This window comes from Desmodus rotundus, chromosome 5 (assembly GCF_022682495.2).
Source record: "Desmodus rotundus isolate HL8 chromosome 5, HLdesRot8A.1, whole genome shotgun sequence".
Taxonomy (NCBI): Eukaryota; Metazoa; Chordata; class Mammalia; order Chiroptera; family Phyllostomidae; genus Desmodus; species Desmodus rotundus.
The window spans coordinates 345,536-362,748 of record NC_071391.1 but is presented as its reverse complement, the minus strand read 5'-3'; the positions used below and the strand labels follow the sequence as shown (position 1 = coordinate 362,748).

The window sequence follows — 17,213 nt, the reverse complement described above, 5'->3', positions numbered from 1 at the left end:
GGGGGCAGGGGGCCTTTGCCTCCTGAGCAGGACAGCACCAAAGTCAGGAGTGGTCACTGCCCTGCTCCTGAAGTCCCTACTCTGCTGTATCTGGGCCTCGGGTGGCACTGAGGCCGCTGCCTGGTGCCCTGCCTCTGCGGCTCCTGGCCAGCTCTCCTCACCGGACACCCACCCCCCGACCTGAGAGGCTGGTGGGTAAGCCCAGAGGACATCAGGGTTGTGCTTGGGGACACTGGAGCACCCAGGGATCAGACCGGCTGAAAATCACACAGGACTGTGGCTGCTGGCTTCATGACCACCTTTATTTACTCCCCGTGCTGGCTGTCCTGAGGCACTGCTGGGCCCCCAGCCCCACCTCTGCCACGGTCACCGGCCCACACACCAGAGCAGCCTCAAGCCCCGCCCCACTCCCTGCCCTGCGGAAGCACCCTACCCCGCCCCACCCCGTCTCCACCCTGGTGGCCCAGGCCTTTCCAAGTTGCACGTGGGGGGCAGCAAACGGCCCCTGGGCCATCAGCCTTCTCCTCCAGGCGGGCCGGCAAGCAGTGCGGAGCTGATCCCGTCCCTTGGAGGCAGGGCTGCGTTGCATCCTCCTCCTCCAGGAAGACCTTGACTAGGGGCCCAGGAAGTCCTCCTTCCGATAACCCTTCTGCAGTTGGGGACAAGGGGGTGAGTGACGGGGTGCAGGCTGCCCTGTGACCCTCCGCTTCCCCGGGGTGCTGATGTAGACCCCTCTCCCTGGGTCTCTGACTCCACCCGGTCTGCAAGTCCTCCCATGTGCTACTCCCGGCCCCAGCTCTGTGGCCCAGCCTGCCGCGGTTGCCGCTGGAACGTACCGCCCGGAAGTCCCGGTGGAGCTTGTTGTACTGCCACAGATTGGCCAAGAGGCTGGAGGCTGCCCTCGAGGACTTCTCACTGTCGGGGCTGGGGAGGGCGGACAGGGGTCAGCAGGGGGCAGGCAAAGCCAGAAGGCAGGCTGGGCGGCAGGGAGGCCTCACCTGTCGCGCTTCTTCTTGATGAAGACCAGCTTGCGGAGCCCGTCAAAGTACAGCAGGTCTCGGGCCGCGACGGGACTGACCACCACCAGGTTGTTGAGCACGGCGATGATGTTCACCAGCACGTCGGCCGGGGGGCACTTCTCGCCCACGCTGCCCGGCAGCTTCTCGATCAGGTGGCTCACCACCTTGGTGGCTGAGGGAGGCCAGGCGGTCAGTGTCGGCCCCACCCCCAGCCCCAGGGAGCTGGCAAGAAGCCAGCCGTGCTGGGCAGCAACACAGACCCAGGTCCAGGGGCGAGCCCTCCGGGCAGGCGAGGGCCACACCGCATGCTGACTCACACATCTCGTCCTTGTTCCTGGCGTTCCGGGACAGGTTCCGGATGAGGCCGGTCAGCGAGCGCAGCTGGTGGTGGTCGGCCGTGCGGACGCGGTCCAGCAGCGGGTTCAGGATGCGCTCCTGCTCCAGAGCCAGGCGGCTGAGCACGCCTGCCCACTGAAGGTGGGGGAGGGGCTGGTGAGAGCGGGTGGAGGTGCCGGCACCCCCCTGCATCCTCACAGTTCCCTCGTGGGGATACTGAGGCAGGACTGGCTCCCGCCCCGCGTGCACCCCAGCCAGGACCTCACAGAGCGTGACCCCAGTCAGGCCCCCGTCGGTGCCGGCCTCCCAGGCACCTCCGCTCAGACCTGGTGCCGAGCCCGAAAGCTCACGGCCCCAAGGCCTGTCCCATCTGGGACGCTGGCCTCACACTCCTGCTGCCTCTCAGACGTCCCCTCTTTCTTGTCCCCCTGCCCAGCTCTGAGGCTGTCACTCTCCTGCCTTCTTTCCTCTCTCTCTCTGGTGTTCTGGCCCATCCACGAGTTTGTGTTTGTCTGCCGTCCGTCTCCCAACAGACTGTAAACTCCTGGAGAGCAGGCTCCCATCCCTGTGCACCCTGGTGTCCCCTGCAGGTGGCCAGGTGCGGGCCCCATCGGCCCGGGCACTTGCTCTGTGGCCCCCTCACCCTGCGGTCTCCGGCGGTGATGTTCTGCAGGGCCCCTGCGGCCGCCTCTGTTGTGTGCCGGTTGAGCTCACAGCGCTGCAGGAGGCGGTTGTACAGACTCACGATCTGGGGGCTCCACAGCCACTCGAGGCCCTTGGGGTCCTTCGACACCTCGGCAAAGGTCAGTGCATCGGCGGTGAGGGGCAACTGGGCAGGAAGGTGCGGAAGGTCAGCTGGAGTCAAGCCAGGCTCCCTGCCCCTGCCCACCCAGGCCCTGAGCCCACCTCTCGAAGCCGCCGGCTCTGCGGCGTGAAGCAGCCCACCACCTCACCGGGCGGTGCCCCGGCCATGTCCCTGCGGCCCCGGCCCTCGAGACGCTGCAAGGCTGACGGTGGCATTTCGTCATACAGGCGGTAGGACAGGTTCCTCAGCACGCACACGGCATTCTCCACACTCTGCGGTGGGCAGACTGTGGTCAGAACAGGCTGGCACCCCCCAGCTCCCTCGGCACTGGCTGCCCCTCACCTTGTCCTCACACTTGCCCACGTCCAGGGCATGGTTGATATAGGTGACCAGGGCGTCCACCAGCCCGTGGCACTCCCGCATCTTCTGGCGAGTGGCCTGTGAGGCTGAGCTGAGGTTCCTGTGGATGGAGGCAGATCAGAGACACCCCGGGGACCCTGGGAAGATCCCACCCCCACAGGGACCTGAACCCAAGGGTTGAAGGTCCTTCGGGCACCTCCTGCCCCTGGTCCCTCCGGGACACCACTGGCCCAGGTCCCACTGCATGACCATCCTGTCCAAGCCTCGAAGCGTCCAGAGGAGACTATGAAGGTCAGATCAAGCCCTGACTTAGTGAAACCTGGGTCTGCTGACATCACACCTGGCAGCCTCCTGCGTCAGATCCCAGCCCTGCTTGGTCTGTCTGCTCCCAGCTCCCTGGCCGTCTCTGCCCTGGCATCAGGCATCCCGGGCTCCCGCTCCTGCCCTACAGCTGCCGCCTTGGCCTCTCCCAGCCCGCTGCCCCCTGCCCAGCACTGCCCACTGCCCGGCGCACCTGAGGAAGCCTGTGGCGTTGTAGAAGATCTCAGACTCGGAGGCATTCTGCTGGATGAGGGGTGGACCCCCTGCCCCTGAGAGGGGGCTCAGCACCAGGTCTGTGAGCTGCTCCAGCGTGTCTCGGGCCAGGCGGTCCTTCAGATGGTCGCTGGAGGACAAGTTCCACAGGATCCCTGCAGCAGGTGGGGCCGAAGCCACGGTCAGGGCAGCCTGGCAATCCCTCTGACTCTTCCTTGGATGCTGAGAGGAAGCTACTAACCTCCCCCAGGGCCCGCCTATCATGGTGAGCCTCAGCTGAGAGTCCACTGGGGACAGCTGGAGTGTGACCTGCAGGGCCCCAGAGCTGCAGCAGCCCCTGGGGACACGGCCCTGGGCACTGGAGACCTGCCACGAGGGCAGTCACGGGAACCGAAGAAAGCGATGGGGCAGGGCGGGCGGGCGCAGAGACAGAGCAGGCAGGGGGGCCAGAGGCAGCGCGGGCGGGGGCGGCACAGGCACCTGTGACGTTCTTGCGCAGCTCGTCGTCCTGCTCGCGCAGCGTCCGCAGCAGCTCGAAGATGCCGTTCTCCTCCACCAGGGCCAGCTTGTTCTCCGCGTTGTCGTAGATGAGGTTGCGCATGGCACCAGTGGCGTGGCGCTGCACCTCCTGGTTGGCGTGGTTGAAGAGCTTCACCAGCCGGGGCACAGCCTGGAGGCTGCGGGCCTGCAGGCACAGGCATGCGTGTCGGCACGAGCGTGCGCACTGTGTAGGTGCGCGCAGGCGTGCGGAGGTGTGTGGGTGTGTGCGGAAGTGTGAAGGTGTATACAGGGATGTGCAGGTGTGTGGAGGTGTGCACAGAGGTATGAAGGTGTATACCGGGGTGTGCAGGTGTGTGCAGAGGTGTGCACAGAGGTGGGAAGGTGTATACAGGGAGTGCAGGTGTGTGGAGGTATGCAGGTGTGTGCGGAGGTGTGAAGGTGTATACAGGGGTGTGCAGGTGTGTGCGGAGGTGTGCATAGAGGTGGGAAGGTGTATACAGGGAGTGCAGGTGTGTGGAGGTATGCAGGTGTGTGCGGAGGTGTGCACAGAGGTGTGAAGGTGTATACAGGGAGTGCAGGTGTGTGGAGGTATGCAGGTGTGTGCGGAGGTGTGCACAGAGGTGGGAAGGTGTATACAGGGAGTGCAGGTGTGTGGAGGTATGCAGGTGTATGCGGAGGTGTGCACAGAGGTGTGAAGGTGTATGCAGGTTGTGTGGGTGTGTGGAAGTGTGCAGGTGTGTGTGGAGGTGTGCAGGTGTGTGCGGAGGTGTGCATAGCACTCCCTCCTGCTCCCTCCTGCTGAAGAGGCTCTGGGTAGGGTGAAGTGTGCCCAGTCGGCTGGCGGATAGGGCGGGTGGTCAGGGGCCAGAGGTCAGTGAGAGTTGGGGTCAGCAGGGGTGTTCACAGGTCGGTCACCTGCTTCTTGGCCGCAGCGTCGCTGTAGCACTTGTGTTGGATGTAGGCTGCTCCCAGCACCTGCAAGTTCGGGTCCGAGGCCATGAGGTACTTAACTGCCGACGGCAAGTCGATGTCACTGAAGCTGCAGAGACAGGGGCCAAGGGTCAGGCTGACCCTGGGGATGCCTGGGGCCGCGGCAGCAGCGCCCTCCCCACGCCAGGCCAAGCTCACCCGCTGCTGAGCCTCTGCAGAGTGCGCTGACCACCGTAGCTGTCCAGCCCGCGCATGTCCGGCAGGTGGCCGCCATCGCCCAGGCTAAGGCTGCGAACGGAGGGTGCCCGGGCCACGGGCTCCAGGATGGGCCCCGGCACCGCCCCAGCCCCCACGCGGCTGCGGTGGCTGCTCTGGAATCGCTGCAGGGTCCTCATAGCGGGGGCACGGATAGTCCTGCTGGGCGGCGGCCCCTCCGCAGCCTCGGGCCAGTCTAGGCCGCCTGCCCGGCCCGAGCTGGAGCTGGCCTGGCGCTCGTAGGCAAAGGCCCTGTAGGCGGAGGTGGCCGCGGGCTCGAGCTGCTCGGACACCACGCTGCAGTGGTCGTCCAGGCCTCCAGGCCCCAGCCGCAGTGAGCGTAAGGACAAGGTGTCGTAATCCACCCGGCAGCCTCCGCCACCCCCGCGCTCGTGGAAGGACACGGGCCGGGTGCTCACGGGGGCGGCGGGCTGGGCTCCTCTATACACTGCGACCCCATAGGCGCCGCCCCCGTTGGGGGCGGAGCTCAGCCTCCGACCACAGCTCAGGTCCACCGCTGAGCGGGAGGACCAGGCAGCCGGGCTGTAAGCTGGCTTGGCGAGCGGCCGGAAGGTCTGTGGGCAGGAGAGGGGGCAGTGAGGTGGGGCCGGGGCTCTCCCTGACCCTGGGGACCACAGCCTCCCCCGGAGCCGTTCCCCTGGGACCACAGAGCCCCGACTCTCCAGCTGGAGTGGGCGTCACTCACCGAGGTGCTGTCCCCACTCTGGCCCTGCGAGCGGGAGCTGAAGCCTGTCTGCAGAGTGTGGTACTGGCCCCACGACGTGCCTGCAGACAGGGACAGTGGGAGCTTGGCGGGGCCGGACGGCAAAGCACTGATGTCCTGCCTGTCCCCTGGACCCTGGGACCAAGGGCAGGGAGTGGGGGGCAGGGGCCTTGGCCCTGGTCCTTGCCATCGCCTCATCTGTCTCCTCTGAGGTCAGCCCTGGTGGCCCCTCTGCCACAGCCTCCGTCTCCTCTAGCTGTGCTGGGGGACAGATGTGCTCAGCCTGATGACCTCCGGCCTCTTGGGTAGCGTGCCAGGGACCCCTGCATCAGCACTCCGATCTCTGCCAGGGCACGGTGCCGGGCCCCACCTCCAGGAAGCCACAGTGACCTCCTGTGAGCCTGTCCTGTGCTGTGGTCACACAGGGCAAGGCTTTGCTCACTGACAGTGTCCCTGGACCAGTCTGTCCTGAGGGGCGGTCCCCTGTCCCACCTGGCAGAGCCACACCCGGGCTGCCCAGCCACTCACAAACCGAGGGCCCTGGCGCCAGCCTGACTCTGTGGTGGGTGGACGGATGGGGTGGGGTGGGCGGAGGGTGGAGAGATGGGAGGTGGGCTGTGGTGAGGATGGGTGGGCGGAGGGACAGACAGACTGGAGGGGTGACAGGGCCGCTAAGCTGGAAGGAGGGAGCCTGGAAAGGTGCTGAGCAGACAACTGGGTGGACGGACAGATGGTGGGGACCATCCAAGGCAGAGCGGTGGGACAGACTGGGGAGGGGAGCGCTGCCAGGGGGGTCCATCTCTGCCAGGGTCCCAGCTGGGGCCACACCTGTGGGGAATGGTTTGTCTCCACAGAGGACTCAGGTTGGGGTGAAGGCAAGGGGCCTTGCCTGCCCTCTGGCCTCTGTCTCAGACCTGCCCTGGTTAATGAAGCTTCTAGGCAGGGGCTATTAACCCTTTGACGCTAGTGAGGCTCAGCCTGGGGACCTTACCCCCACCCCAAATTATAATCTTCCTGCCCCTAATTGGCAGGGCAGCCAGGGTGGGTATAATTAACCCTTCTCTGCTCCACCCTCCACCCCATGACCCCTGGGCGCCACCCAGGCCATCAGGGAGGCCGAGGCCTGGGGGTGGGGGAGGACCCAGGGACCCCTGTGCTGGCTGACCTTCACAGGAGCCACTGTGGGCCAAGGTCCCTGCCCCTGCCATCCTGGGAGGCTCGCCTCCCTAACCCTGGTCCCTGCTGCTGTGGCTTCGTGAGCAAAGAAATGGCATTAAGTCATGCCGCACTCACACTCACACAGGGTGCGCGCACTCACAAGCACACTGACACACACGTGTGCACACAGTGGAGCCAGGATTCCTGCACAGGGCGGGCTGCCTGGCACTGAGCTCCCACCCGCAGCTGTTGTCACAGAGAGGATCTGGGTCACTGCAGTGGGGCCTCCCCTGCAATCCCGCAGGGGACCCTGGTCGGACGGGCAGGCGGGTGGCACTCGTCCAGGATCCCCAGACCCGCCCTCACATCTCTGTCTGCCTGTTCCTGTGGGGCGTGGGGGTGGGGAGGGGCCCTGGAGCCGGGGCATCCGTCTCCCTGGCACTGACGTGCCTGTCCGCCTGTCTCAGGGACCGTGTGTGAGCCTGTCATGGGGGCGGGACATGTGCCAGGTGTGCCCCCGGAGACAGGCCTGCCACGTGCCAACCACCCCGTCAGCTCCCCAGGGGTTCAGGGTTGAGGGGCAGGCAGGCCCGGCCAAGAAGACCCCCTGCACCCTGATGGGTGGTAGGGAGCCCCACCCATAGCTTCTCCCACACCCTCTTGGGCGGGGTGGGTGACTCAGTGCGGGCCCTGGTGAGTCAGGGAGCTGAAGCCTGGAGCCGGCCTCACCAAGGCCTCTGGCCTGGCACCACCACACCCGCCAAAGCCACCCATGCCTGCCGCCACCGTCCCTGCCACCCAGCACCCACCCTCTGCTTACCTCTGGCTGCTCCATCGGGCTCAGCCGCCCCGTTGTGCCTCGGCTGCTGGCCCAGCTGCAGGAGGCGAGCGCGGACCTGCTCCTGGACCCGGGCGGCGCGCAGCCGCTCGGCCTCCTCCGGCCCCTCTGCACCCCGGCGGTCCAGCTGCAGGTCTGAGGGCAGCGCCAGAGAGCACACGCCAGCCTCGGGCTGCAGGGCCGACAACAGGAAGTTGCTGTCCTGCATGGCGGCAGGCACGCGGGGCCGGGGCCGCCTGGCCTGGGCCGCGGTGGACGCCTCCAGCCTGAACTGTCTTCGGGTGTCGTCCTGAGCGGCCCTGTCCCTGAAGTTCCCTCCCTCCCTCCCCGCTGGCTGGCCCGGAGAGAGACGCCCGCCCAGCCCAAAGCTCGGCTGGGGGCGGGGACACCTGGGCCAGGTGGGAGGGAGGGGCCGCCGCCTGCTTAAGGTGGAATTTGGGTGGAAGAACAGGCCCTGCGCGCCCAGGTCCCGGCCTGGCCACCTCCTCCGTCAGCCCGTGCCAGGGGTCTGGGCGCAGATTTGCTCCCTGACCCTGAAGGCCTCACCAGGCCCCTGGGGGTAAGAGGGAGCTAACCAGGCCCTCCTGTGCTCTAGGTGGCTCCAGGGGCCCAACCCGGAGGCAGAGGTGGGCCTGGGGGTGAGGGTGGGGGCGAACATTAAAAAAAAAAACAAAGAGTCACTGTTAGGAGTCAGGGATCAGTGCTAAGGGTCAGGACTGAGGACACAGGGCTTAGGCTGGAAGAGGCCGAACAGAGTCTTTGTCGCAGTCCTTGGCGGCTGCAAGACCGAGGTAGCTTACTCCCTGGGGCACAACCCTCAGTCCCCAGACGCTGGAAGCCTGGGATACCAGCTCCCCCCATCCCAACACCTCTGCAGAGGCCTCAAGGGCTGGCTGGGCCTCCCTGACACCCCTCCCAGGCCCCTGGCCCCCAGGCCATGCGGGTAGGGAGCCATTCTCAGCATGTGAGTCACGGTTGTGATGGGACTCGCAGGCGGGGCCACCCCGGGGGGCTGACTCAGAGGAGCCTCTCCCAGCTGCTGGGCAGGACTGGGTGAGCAGAACCCAGGAGCCCTGTGAGCCAGGACTTGGGTGTCGGAGTGAGGGGGCACAGGAGGCTCGGGGGTCTCCCTGAGCCCCTCACCCTGCCAGAGCAGCAGCTGCAAGGCCTCCCGGTAGGCCTGGTGTGGGTCCAGGAGAGGCCCCTGGTAGATTGAGTGGTAATGCGGAGTGGTCCCCTTACCCCCACCGCCCCCCGCAAAGCCCTGTGGGCCACTCTCAAAGCCTCCCTCCCCCAGAGGCTGCCTCTGGCCCCCGCCTTTCTCCCCAGTGGTCACCCCCCACCCCCCATCCCAAAGACATTTGCCTTACTGTGCAATCAGTCCTGGCAGGGACGTGGTTCCAGATGGGAATGGTGTTGGGGGCAGTGGCCTGGCAGGGAGGAAGAGGGGGTCAGTGCGGGGAGGAGGGAGCCGGGGATGGTCAGAGGGCAGAGTGTGGGGGGGGCGGTTATGAGGCAGTGTGGGCGTTTAGGGGTCCCTGGTAAGGTCAAGGTAAAGCTGGGGTGGGGCCTCTGGGCTGGAGGAGGTGGTGCAGGGTGGGAGACCTACCCTGTTGGTGGCCCACACACTGCCAGGCTCGTGGTTCATCCCAGAAGCTGCTGCTGCCCGCGGAGGGGTCCTGGGCTCCATCCCTGGCCCAGTGAGTTTGTCCGGGGAGGCGCCTCACTGCGGGACAGAGCAGTGGGGGCACCGCAGGGCAGGGAGGGAACGCCCGCACACCCAGCTCATCAGACCGGTTGCTTCCCTGGGAGACATGTTCTGTGTGGAAAAATCCCGGGAGACAAGTTTGTGCGGTGCAGGGCACACCTGGAGGCACACGCCTGGACAGGGCCAGGCCCGCCCTTCACTGGGGTCCCCCTGGGCTCCCGGAGGCTGGGTCCAGCACCCAGCTGGCGCAGGCCACAGGCAGGGATCCGACCGGCCCTGGGGAGGTCTTGGGTAGAGGGGGCTTCGGTGGGGTCCCAGCCATAGGAGGGAGAGGAGGCACCCGGCTGGGGCTGGCCCCATTTTCAACAACTTCTGAGATCCCCAGGGCCAGTCCTGTGAAGCTTCCCCTCTCCTCTTGGCAGGGAGAGCTGTGGGCGCCCCAAGCTGGGATGCACCTCTCTGACAGGTGGACCCCTCCTCAGTGCAGACCTCGCGCCTCTGTGACTCGGTGTCCCAGAAAAAGCCTGGGATCCCGGGCTCACTTTCCCTAATTGCCTCAGGGCCAGTGGGCCCGGCCATGGCCTGGACCTGTTCCCCCTGCTCTCAACCTCAGGCTAGGGCCAGCCTGCCCCTGGACAGCTTCCTGTCGGTCCTCCTACCCCAGGACCCAGTGCAAGGGGAGGGAGCACCAGGAGGGTTCCCGGTGGGCTTCCTGGAGGAGGTGGGTCTGTGATGGAGGGGGTTTACTCAGGGAGCTTAGAAGGGCTGCGTGGTGGAGCCTGGGAACCCGCATTTAACCCTCCAGGTGCCTCTGGCGCGTCATCTGGGTGAGACCCTGGAACCCCGGAGCCTCTGATGGTGAGTAAGCAGCTCTCTTACTGGGCGGGTGGGCGGCTGGGGCTGGGAAGAGCCTGAAGCCTGCCCAAGGGAGGCCGGAGCAGGGCAGGTCAGCATTTACATCCCTTCACCTGACCTGGTGGAACGGGTGGGGAGGGGACCCACAAACACCGTGGAGAAGGAACTGGGGCAGAGAACAGGGTTTCAGGTCAGGACGAGGGGCCTCAGGGCCGAGAACCAGAAGGAAGGCCCCTGGAAGGCCCCTGGAGTGGGCTTGGTGACCTGGAGGTGGAGGAGGGACATCGAGGGAAACCCCTTCCACCTCCCTGCGGTCCGAGGCTGGAGGGGTTACTAGGAGCAGAAGATGGGAAGACGTTAACAGCAGAAAAATAGTCAGAACAAAGTTCAGGAGTGAGCAGGCGCACAGAGAAGTTACGTAGGCGTGGGCGCAGCGCTCCTGAGGCCCCCAGAGGCACGGCAGTTGCCGCCTCTCAGCTCCAGCCGAGGGCGTCAGGGCGCTTCGTGGTGACGTGCCCACGCTCGCTCGCTCGCAAATCTTCCCAACTCCTGCGGTCTGGGCTCCTCCTCCAAGGCCAGTCCACCCCCGCCCCCTCCAGGGAGCCTGCCTAGATTGTCATCCTGGGCCCCTCTCCTAACCCTCGGTGACCCTGGGAGGATAACACAAGACCTGGCCGCCTCTGCACCTCCCACCCCCTGCTTTGGCCTTTGGCGTGGAAATGCCTGAGGGATACCGGTCCCAGCGGCCCCAGGGGTCGGGTTGGCACCTTTCACCTACACTCTCACCCCCTGACCTATCGCCCGCCCCTTGTTCTGAGCTCCTCTTGCTGCCTGGCGCTTCTCAGAGACAGGCATGTGCGTCCTCGACAGCTGCATCTTTCTGCTGGGGGCTGCGGGGGTCACGTGGGCGAGGACAGTGAGCACACAGCGGCGAAGCCTGTAGGGACCGCAGGGCAGCCGCAGCCCCTGACCCTTTCCCTGCTCTCTGGGCAGAGCCCCTGAGAGGAGCCTGTTTGCACTGGAGGACCCTGCCCAGCCCAGGGAGGCTGGAGGCACGGCCAGGTGGGGACGGTAGGACTAGCACGGGAACCCCTGGTGCTTCCAGCAGGGGGCGTGATGATTAGATTTGTGTCTCAAAAAAAAGCATCAGTCTCCTCCCTGGGGGGTGAGTTAAACTGAGTGGGGAGACTGGCGGGGGCAGGGTCGGGGTGGGGAGCTTGGGGATAGACAGCTGCCTCCCCTTCCCCAGCAGTGAGTCCCCTGTCCCTGGAGGAGAGCGAGTCCATGCTGCCTCGTTGGTCCTGAGAGAATCAGTAGGAGGGAGCCATGGGCGCCGTTTCCTCAGGGCGGCCCGTGTAGCAGGCAGGGTGCTGAGAACGTTTGTCACGCTCTGTCCTCAACCCTCACAGGGCCTCAGGAAGGTGAAGCTGTGACCCCTCCATGTTCCAGTCGGGGAAACTGAGGCCCCTTGGGGCTAAATAAGTTTCCAGAAGTTACAGTAGAAGCTGGGGGTGCAGAGAGATGTCACCTGAGTGATAGCCCAACAGGAGTGGTTTCGGGGGCCGGTGCTGGCTGGTGGCATGGAGGCCTTGGCAGAGCGCCTGCCCCAGGGTCCCCCAGCTAGGCCTGGGCCACCTCCTCCATCAGGCTAAGGGATTTGGACCACTCGCTGTCTTATGGTGGTTTAGCTTTAGTCCTGGTTTAAACCCTTGCCCCCGTGAACCCTTCCCCCACACTGCTCTCCATCGCAGACCGTTGCTCTGGGGCGTGGTGGTCAGCTGCTGGACGCCAGGAGCCTCTAGCTTGCAGGGCATCAGGGCATAATTTGGGGCTGGTACTTTCCCCCCTCAGGACTCGGCCGGTGATTTGCTGTCTCCCACGGAGGAGAAGCCAGAGCTTGCCTAATCCACGGTGAGCCACGCCCCACGTGCCCGCCACCCGCAGCGTCTTCGCCTCTGGGGCCCAGGACTTGGGTGCGTGGCTGAGGGTCACGTTTTGGCGTCAGCGTTTCGCACCGCGCTTTCTGGCCTGTGTTTATGCCGATATGCTTGCTTCTGCCGTGTTGCTTGTCTGCCCCCTCTGCCTGTCCTCTCATCTTCTGGCCGGTCTGCGTCCCACCCCTGCTGTCTTCTCACGTGTCACCTCCAGCTGCTCTCTCCCGCTGCGTTTCCTGTGCTTTCCCAAAACCCGTCTCCTCTTCCCGACACGGTTTCCAGCAACGGCCGTTCTTGTGTGTGGCCTTCAGCTCTGTCATGTTTTTATTTTTCTGGGGGAGTAGGATCGAGGGTGGGAGGTGGGTTTGGGTGGGGCAGGGGGAGTGGTGGGGAGAAAATGGAGACAAATGTACTTGAACAACAATTAAAAAAGAAAAGAAAGTTTTATTTTTCTTTTCTATCTTGCTCCTAAGTGTTGTCAGATAATTTCCATTTTCTTTGTTTTTAGCATCGATTTTTAAGAAGACTTTATTTATTTTCTTAGAGCAGGTTCAGGTTCACAGCAGGGTTAAGAGGCAGAATTGCCCTGCTCCCCCCTCCATGCTCAGCCTCCCCCGTCACCAACGCCCCGGACAGAGCCTGCATCTCTTCCACCTGACGGCCCTCTGCTGGCACACGTCACCACCCAGAGTCCGCCGTCGCTGAGGGCTCAGTCTCGGTGTTGCAGTTTCTATGCCATAGAATCCATAGGTTTGGGCAAAGGTCGCCTGCTCACCTGCTCACCCCTCCCCTCCCCGACCCCGGCAGCTGCTGAGCTTTTCATGTCTCCACCCTTTGCCTTTGCCAGGGTGTCCTGGACGTGGCATCGGGGACCCTCTGTCGCCTTTTCAGGTTGGCTCCTCTCGCTCAGGAACATGCATTTCTGTTTCCTCCACGCTTTGCCTGCCCTGGTAGCTCATTTCCTTTCAGCCCTGAATTCACAGTCCACCGTCTGGATGGACCACAGCTTATCCATCCTTCACCTCCTGAAGGGCGTCTGGTCCCTTCCCAGTTGTGCGGGTAGGAAGAAGCTGCCGTAAACACCGTGTGCAGGCTTTTGTGTGGGTGTGGACGTGGGTGTTCAGCCCCTCTGGGTAAATGCGGGGGGCGGGGGGGGGGGCACGACGGCCGGGTGGCAGGGTGAGAGCGCGTCCGGTTCCGTCAGAAACCTCCAAGCCGTCTCCCTCAGAGGCTGCCCCGCCTGCATTCCCAGCCACAGCGGGTGAGCTTCCTGCCGCGCGGGTCCCCCAGCGCCTGCCGGTGTCCGCGCCCTGGACGCGAGTGGTTCCCGAGGGTGTGCGTGGAGCCTCCCTGTTTTACAGTGCATTTCCCTGACGACACAGGACGTGCAGCATCTTCTCACGTGCTCATTGCCGCCTTCTTCTTCCGTGAGGTGTCTTGTCTGTTCAGGTCTTTGGCTCCTTTTAAATTGGGTTGTTTATTTTCTTGTTGTTAAGTGTATTTATAATGTTTTGGATGATAGTCCTTTATCAGATGTGTCTTTGGAAATATTTTCTTCCCGTTGGTGGCTTGTCTTCCTATTCTGTTGACGGTTAAGTTTTTAACGTTAATAACACCCAGTTTTTCTGTTGTTTCTCGGATCGTGTCTTTGGCGTTGCGTCTAAAATGCCATCGCCAATCCCGGACGACCCCCAAAGATAAAGGAGAAAAGGGTCACCGCCACACTCAAGATCACCCAGGTTTTCTCACAGGTCATCGCCTAGGCATTTTTCGGTTTTGTGTTTTAAACTTGGGTCTATGATTTATTTAGAATTAATTTTTTAAAAAGATTTTATTTATTTATTTTTAGAGAGGGGAAGGGAGGGAGAAACGGGGAGAAAAACATCCATGTGTGGTTGTCTCTCAGGTGACCCCCAATGGGGAGCTGGCCTGCAACCCAGGCATGTGCCCTGACTGGGGATCGAACCGGCAACCTTTCGGTTTACAGGCTGGTGCTCAATCCACTGAGCCTCACCAGCCAGAGCACAGTTTGGAATTAATCTTTGTGGAGGATGTTAGGTCTGTGTGTTCCGGCACCCTTTGTTGAAAAGACTGCTTTTCTCCATTGTATGGCTTTTGCTCCATTGTCAAAGATCAGTGACCGTATTTGCGTGGCTCTGTCCTGGGCCCTCTGTCCTGGTCCCCCGACCTGTGTGTCCACTCTCCGACCAGCACCGCGCTGTCCTGCCGCCTGCCGCTGGACAGCCAGCCTTGAAGTCGGGCAGTGACCACTTCCAGCTTCGGTCTTCTCCTTCGACGCCGAGTTAGCTAACTGGGCCTTGGCCTCCGGGTGAACGCGAGGGTCAGCTGTAGATAGCGTGCAGGGGCTTGGCTGGACTGTTGAATCTGTGGACCGCACTGGGAAGAACCGTCCTCGGGAAGAGGACGGCTCTCGTGTGTTAGCTCGGCACCTGCGCTGGAGCTACGACCGATGAGCTCCAGGTTCCTCGTTTCCCGTTCTCTTGGATTTTCTACATAGATCAGCACGTGGTCTGCAAACGGTTGTATTTCTTCCTTCCCAGTCTGCAGACCTTTGGCTCCCTTTGGCTCCGGCTGCCCAGCAAGGACTCCCTCATGGCTGGAAAGGGAGGGACCACAGGCATTTGTCTCTGACTTCTAAAATGTTCTCGGATGTCACCTTTGGCTGCCTCCCCTCCCCCTCTTCACCCTTGGTGGCCCTCAGCCCAGGTGTCACTTTCTGGGACCCGGCTTTCTCCGGCCACCGTCTGCAGCGTTCTCAAAGTCACCCTCCCTTTTCCGGTTTCACTTTTGAGCCGTGTGGTTGCCCAGCCAGCAAGCTCGGCCTTCCTTCGCCACCTGCCCCTGCTCACCCTGCTCGAGACTGGCAGTCCTGCGCGGGCAGGGGGTTTGTCTGCTTTGTCCTCCTTGCCCCGCACCCCGTGGGTGCCCATTCAATGGTTGTCTACACGGAGCAATGAATTAGGGTGTCTGTGCGATCCAGAGGACGTGGAATTCTGTCGGAAACGTTCTCAGGCTCCCTGAGGTCATCGTTTTTCTGATGGGTGTACTTTTCCTGACTGTGGCTTATGTCTTTCTTATCTTTTAAAATTTTATATTTTTCATTTTTTAAGATGTTATTTACTTATTTTCAGAGAGCGGGGAAGGGAGGGAGAGAGGGAGAGAAACATCAATGTGTGGTCGCCTCTTGAGTGGCCCCTAGTGGGGGCCTGGCCCACAACCGGGGCCTGCGCCCTGACCAGGAATATGAACTGGTGACCCTTTGGTTTTCAGGCTGGTGCTCAATCCTCTGAGCTACACTAGCCAGGGCTCACTGTGGTTTTAACTTGCGTTTCTCTGACGATTAGTGATGTTGAGCATTTTTTCAAATGCCTATTCGATATCTGTATGTCCTCTTGGGAGAAATGCCTGTTCAGGGCCTCCGCCCATTTTTAAATCTGGTGGTTTGGTTTTTCGGTGTGAGGAGGTGTGAGTCTCGTGATTTAGGATGGTGGCCCCTTACAGGGCGCCCCTGGCAGACGTGCTGGCCTGTTCGGCGGCCTGTTGTCGTGTCGATGGTTCCCCTCGCAGACCTTTCGAGTGCTATGCAGTCTCACTGTTTGCGCTGTCCCCTCGCCCTGGGAGACACATCCCACAGAGACCTGCTGGGAGTGGAGCTGGAGGCTCCGCTGCCCGTTTTACTCCAGGAACCGTACGGTTTCCGGTCTGACGTAGGAGTCTTTAATCCGCTTCGAGTTCAGCCTTGTGTGTGGTGTAACGAAGTGGCCTGGTTTCCTTTTTGTTTTTGCACGTGTCTGTCCAGTTCCCCAACACCATGTACTGAAGTCTGCTCCCCCCCGCCCCGCCCCCGCCCCCGCAGTGTGTGAACTCTTAAGTCCAGAGCTAGTTCTTTCCTTGCTGTGCGTCTGTAAGTGCGGACAGCCTGGCTGGGTTAGACACGCAGGGAGCAGTGGGCAGTGTCAGCTGGGGGCGTCTGGGGGCTTCTGCGTGGGCAGGTGGCAGGTTAGCTGTGTGCTCCACCCTGTGGGCCAGCAGGACTTTCGACGAAGCCCAAACTTCATCGCAGGTGACTTAGCGTTTCTAAACACCCGGCTGCTGTAGCCAGCAGCCCGAGCTGAACACCTCCCCCCTGTCCCTTCCAGTCCAGCAGGGACATCTCTAGAATGTTCTTGGGGCTAGACTGGGGTGTTTATCTGGTTCCTTTTATCAAAATTCTCTCTGCTGCTCTGTCTATAGGTTACGAACCCGAGTGAGGTGTGACTTAAGGACACGACTTGGGTGAATCTCGAAAGGATTGTTTGGGCCAATGGGCTGTCTCCCCACTGACTGCGAGTGAGCAGGTGTCCAGACTGACAGCAGCGAGGGTCCGCATCGTAAGCCCTGGGACCTGCGACGGCCCCTCGCATGGCAAAAGGGACCCTGTGGATGTGAGTGAGGAAAGGATGTCGACCGAGAAGGGGAGACTGTAGAGGGCCAGGGTCGGAGAAGATGTGAGGATGGGCGCAGGGCTCGGAGGGGGACAGGGATGCGAAGGTGCTGGCTCCGAAGACAGAGGAAGAGCCCTTGAGCCCAGAAATCCAGGTGGCCTCTAGGAAGGAAGTAGCTTCCATCCTGAAGGCCCAGGAGTGCAGCCCTGTGGACAGCGGCTTTAGGACGCCTGACCTTCAGAACCACAAGATCGGAAGTGCCACTGCTCGTGCAACTAGGCAGCAGCTGTGCCTGCCTCACGCAGGCGGGCACCCAGCACCAGGCGGACCACTGGGCTCCCTCCCACGACCGGAACCCAGCCCGAAACTGGGGCTGAGCCCCGGAAGAGCTGGTCCTCGGCATCATCCAGCCTCTGGGCAAATACTCTTCAGTGCCCTCCTGTCCTTGAACTTCCGGCTCCATGAGCAAAAGTCAAACCTAACTTGATACACACCCCGCACCTGGTCACAGGTCAGTCCCTTCCCAGGGTGCCGAGTGCCCCCACCTCCGAGGAGGATGAGGCAGGGTTGACAGCCGAGTCTTCAGGTGTGGGGGACTAAGTGTGTGGCAAAGGTCCTTTGCTCGCAGGTGGGGAGGCCACACAACTCCACGGGCCATGGCAGTGAGGACGGTGTCCGTCCGGGGCCCTTCTCCTCCAGGGCCTAATGCAGAAGCTCAAAGGGAGAGGACAGGCAGGGGACCGTGGTCTTGGGGGTGGAGGGTGGGGTCAGCATGGCCGCTGTGGCTGCGGATTGGGAAGGTCGTTGGGGA

The 17,213-nt window shown here is 62.8% G+C and overlaps 1 protein-coding gene and 1 long non-coding RNA gene across 2 annotated transcripts; one reads left to right on the top strand and one right to left on the bottom strand.

Annotated features, from left to right (window-relative positions):
* Positions 1-385: 385 nt before the first annotated feature.
* Positions 386-9,233, bottom strand: PKP3 (plakophilin 3). Its single transcript, XM_045183333.3, has 15 exons — positions 9,070-9,233; positions 8,831-8,890; positions 7,443-7,632; positions 5,447-5,526; positions 4,684-5,315; positions 4,471-4,594; positions 3,535-3,739; positions 3,035-3,209; positions 2,503-2,620; positions 2,262-2,432; positions 1,999-2,184; positions 1,337-1,490; positions 999-1,191; positions 837-924; positions 386-649 (listed from the first exon to the last, which is right to left on the bottom strand). Exons 1-15 carry the CDS (start codon positions 9,148-9,150, stop codon positions 614-616), a joined length of 2,493 nt encoding a protein of 830 aa, XP_045039268.2. The 5' UTR covers positions 9,151-9,233; the 3' UTR covers positions 386-613.
* LOC112317331 (uncharacterized) lies at positions 7,672-17,170 on the top strand. The gene is made up of 3 exons (XR_002976094.3): positions 7,672-8,019; positions 9,974-10,026; positions 16,212-17,170. It is a non-coding gene; the product is annotated as an uncharacterized lncRNA (long non-coding RNA).
* Positions 17,171-17,213: the final 43 nt, after the last annotated feature.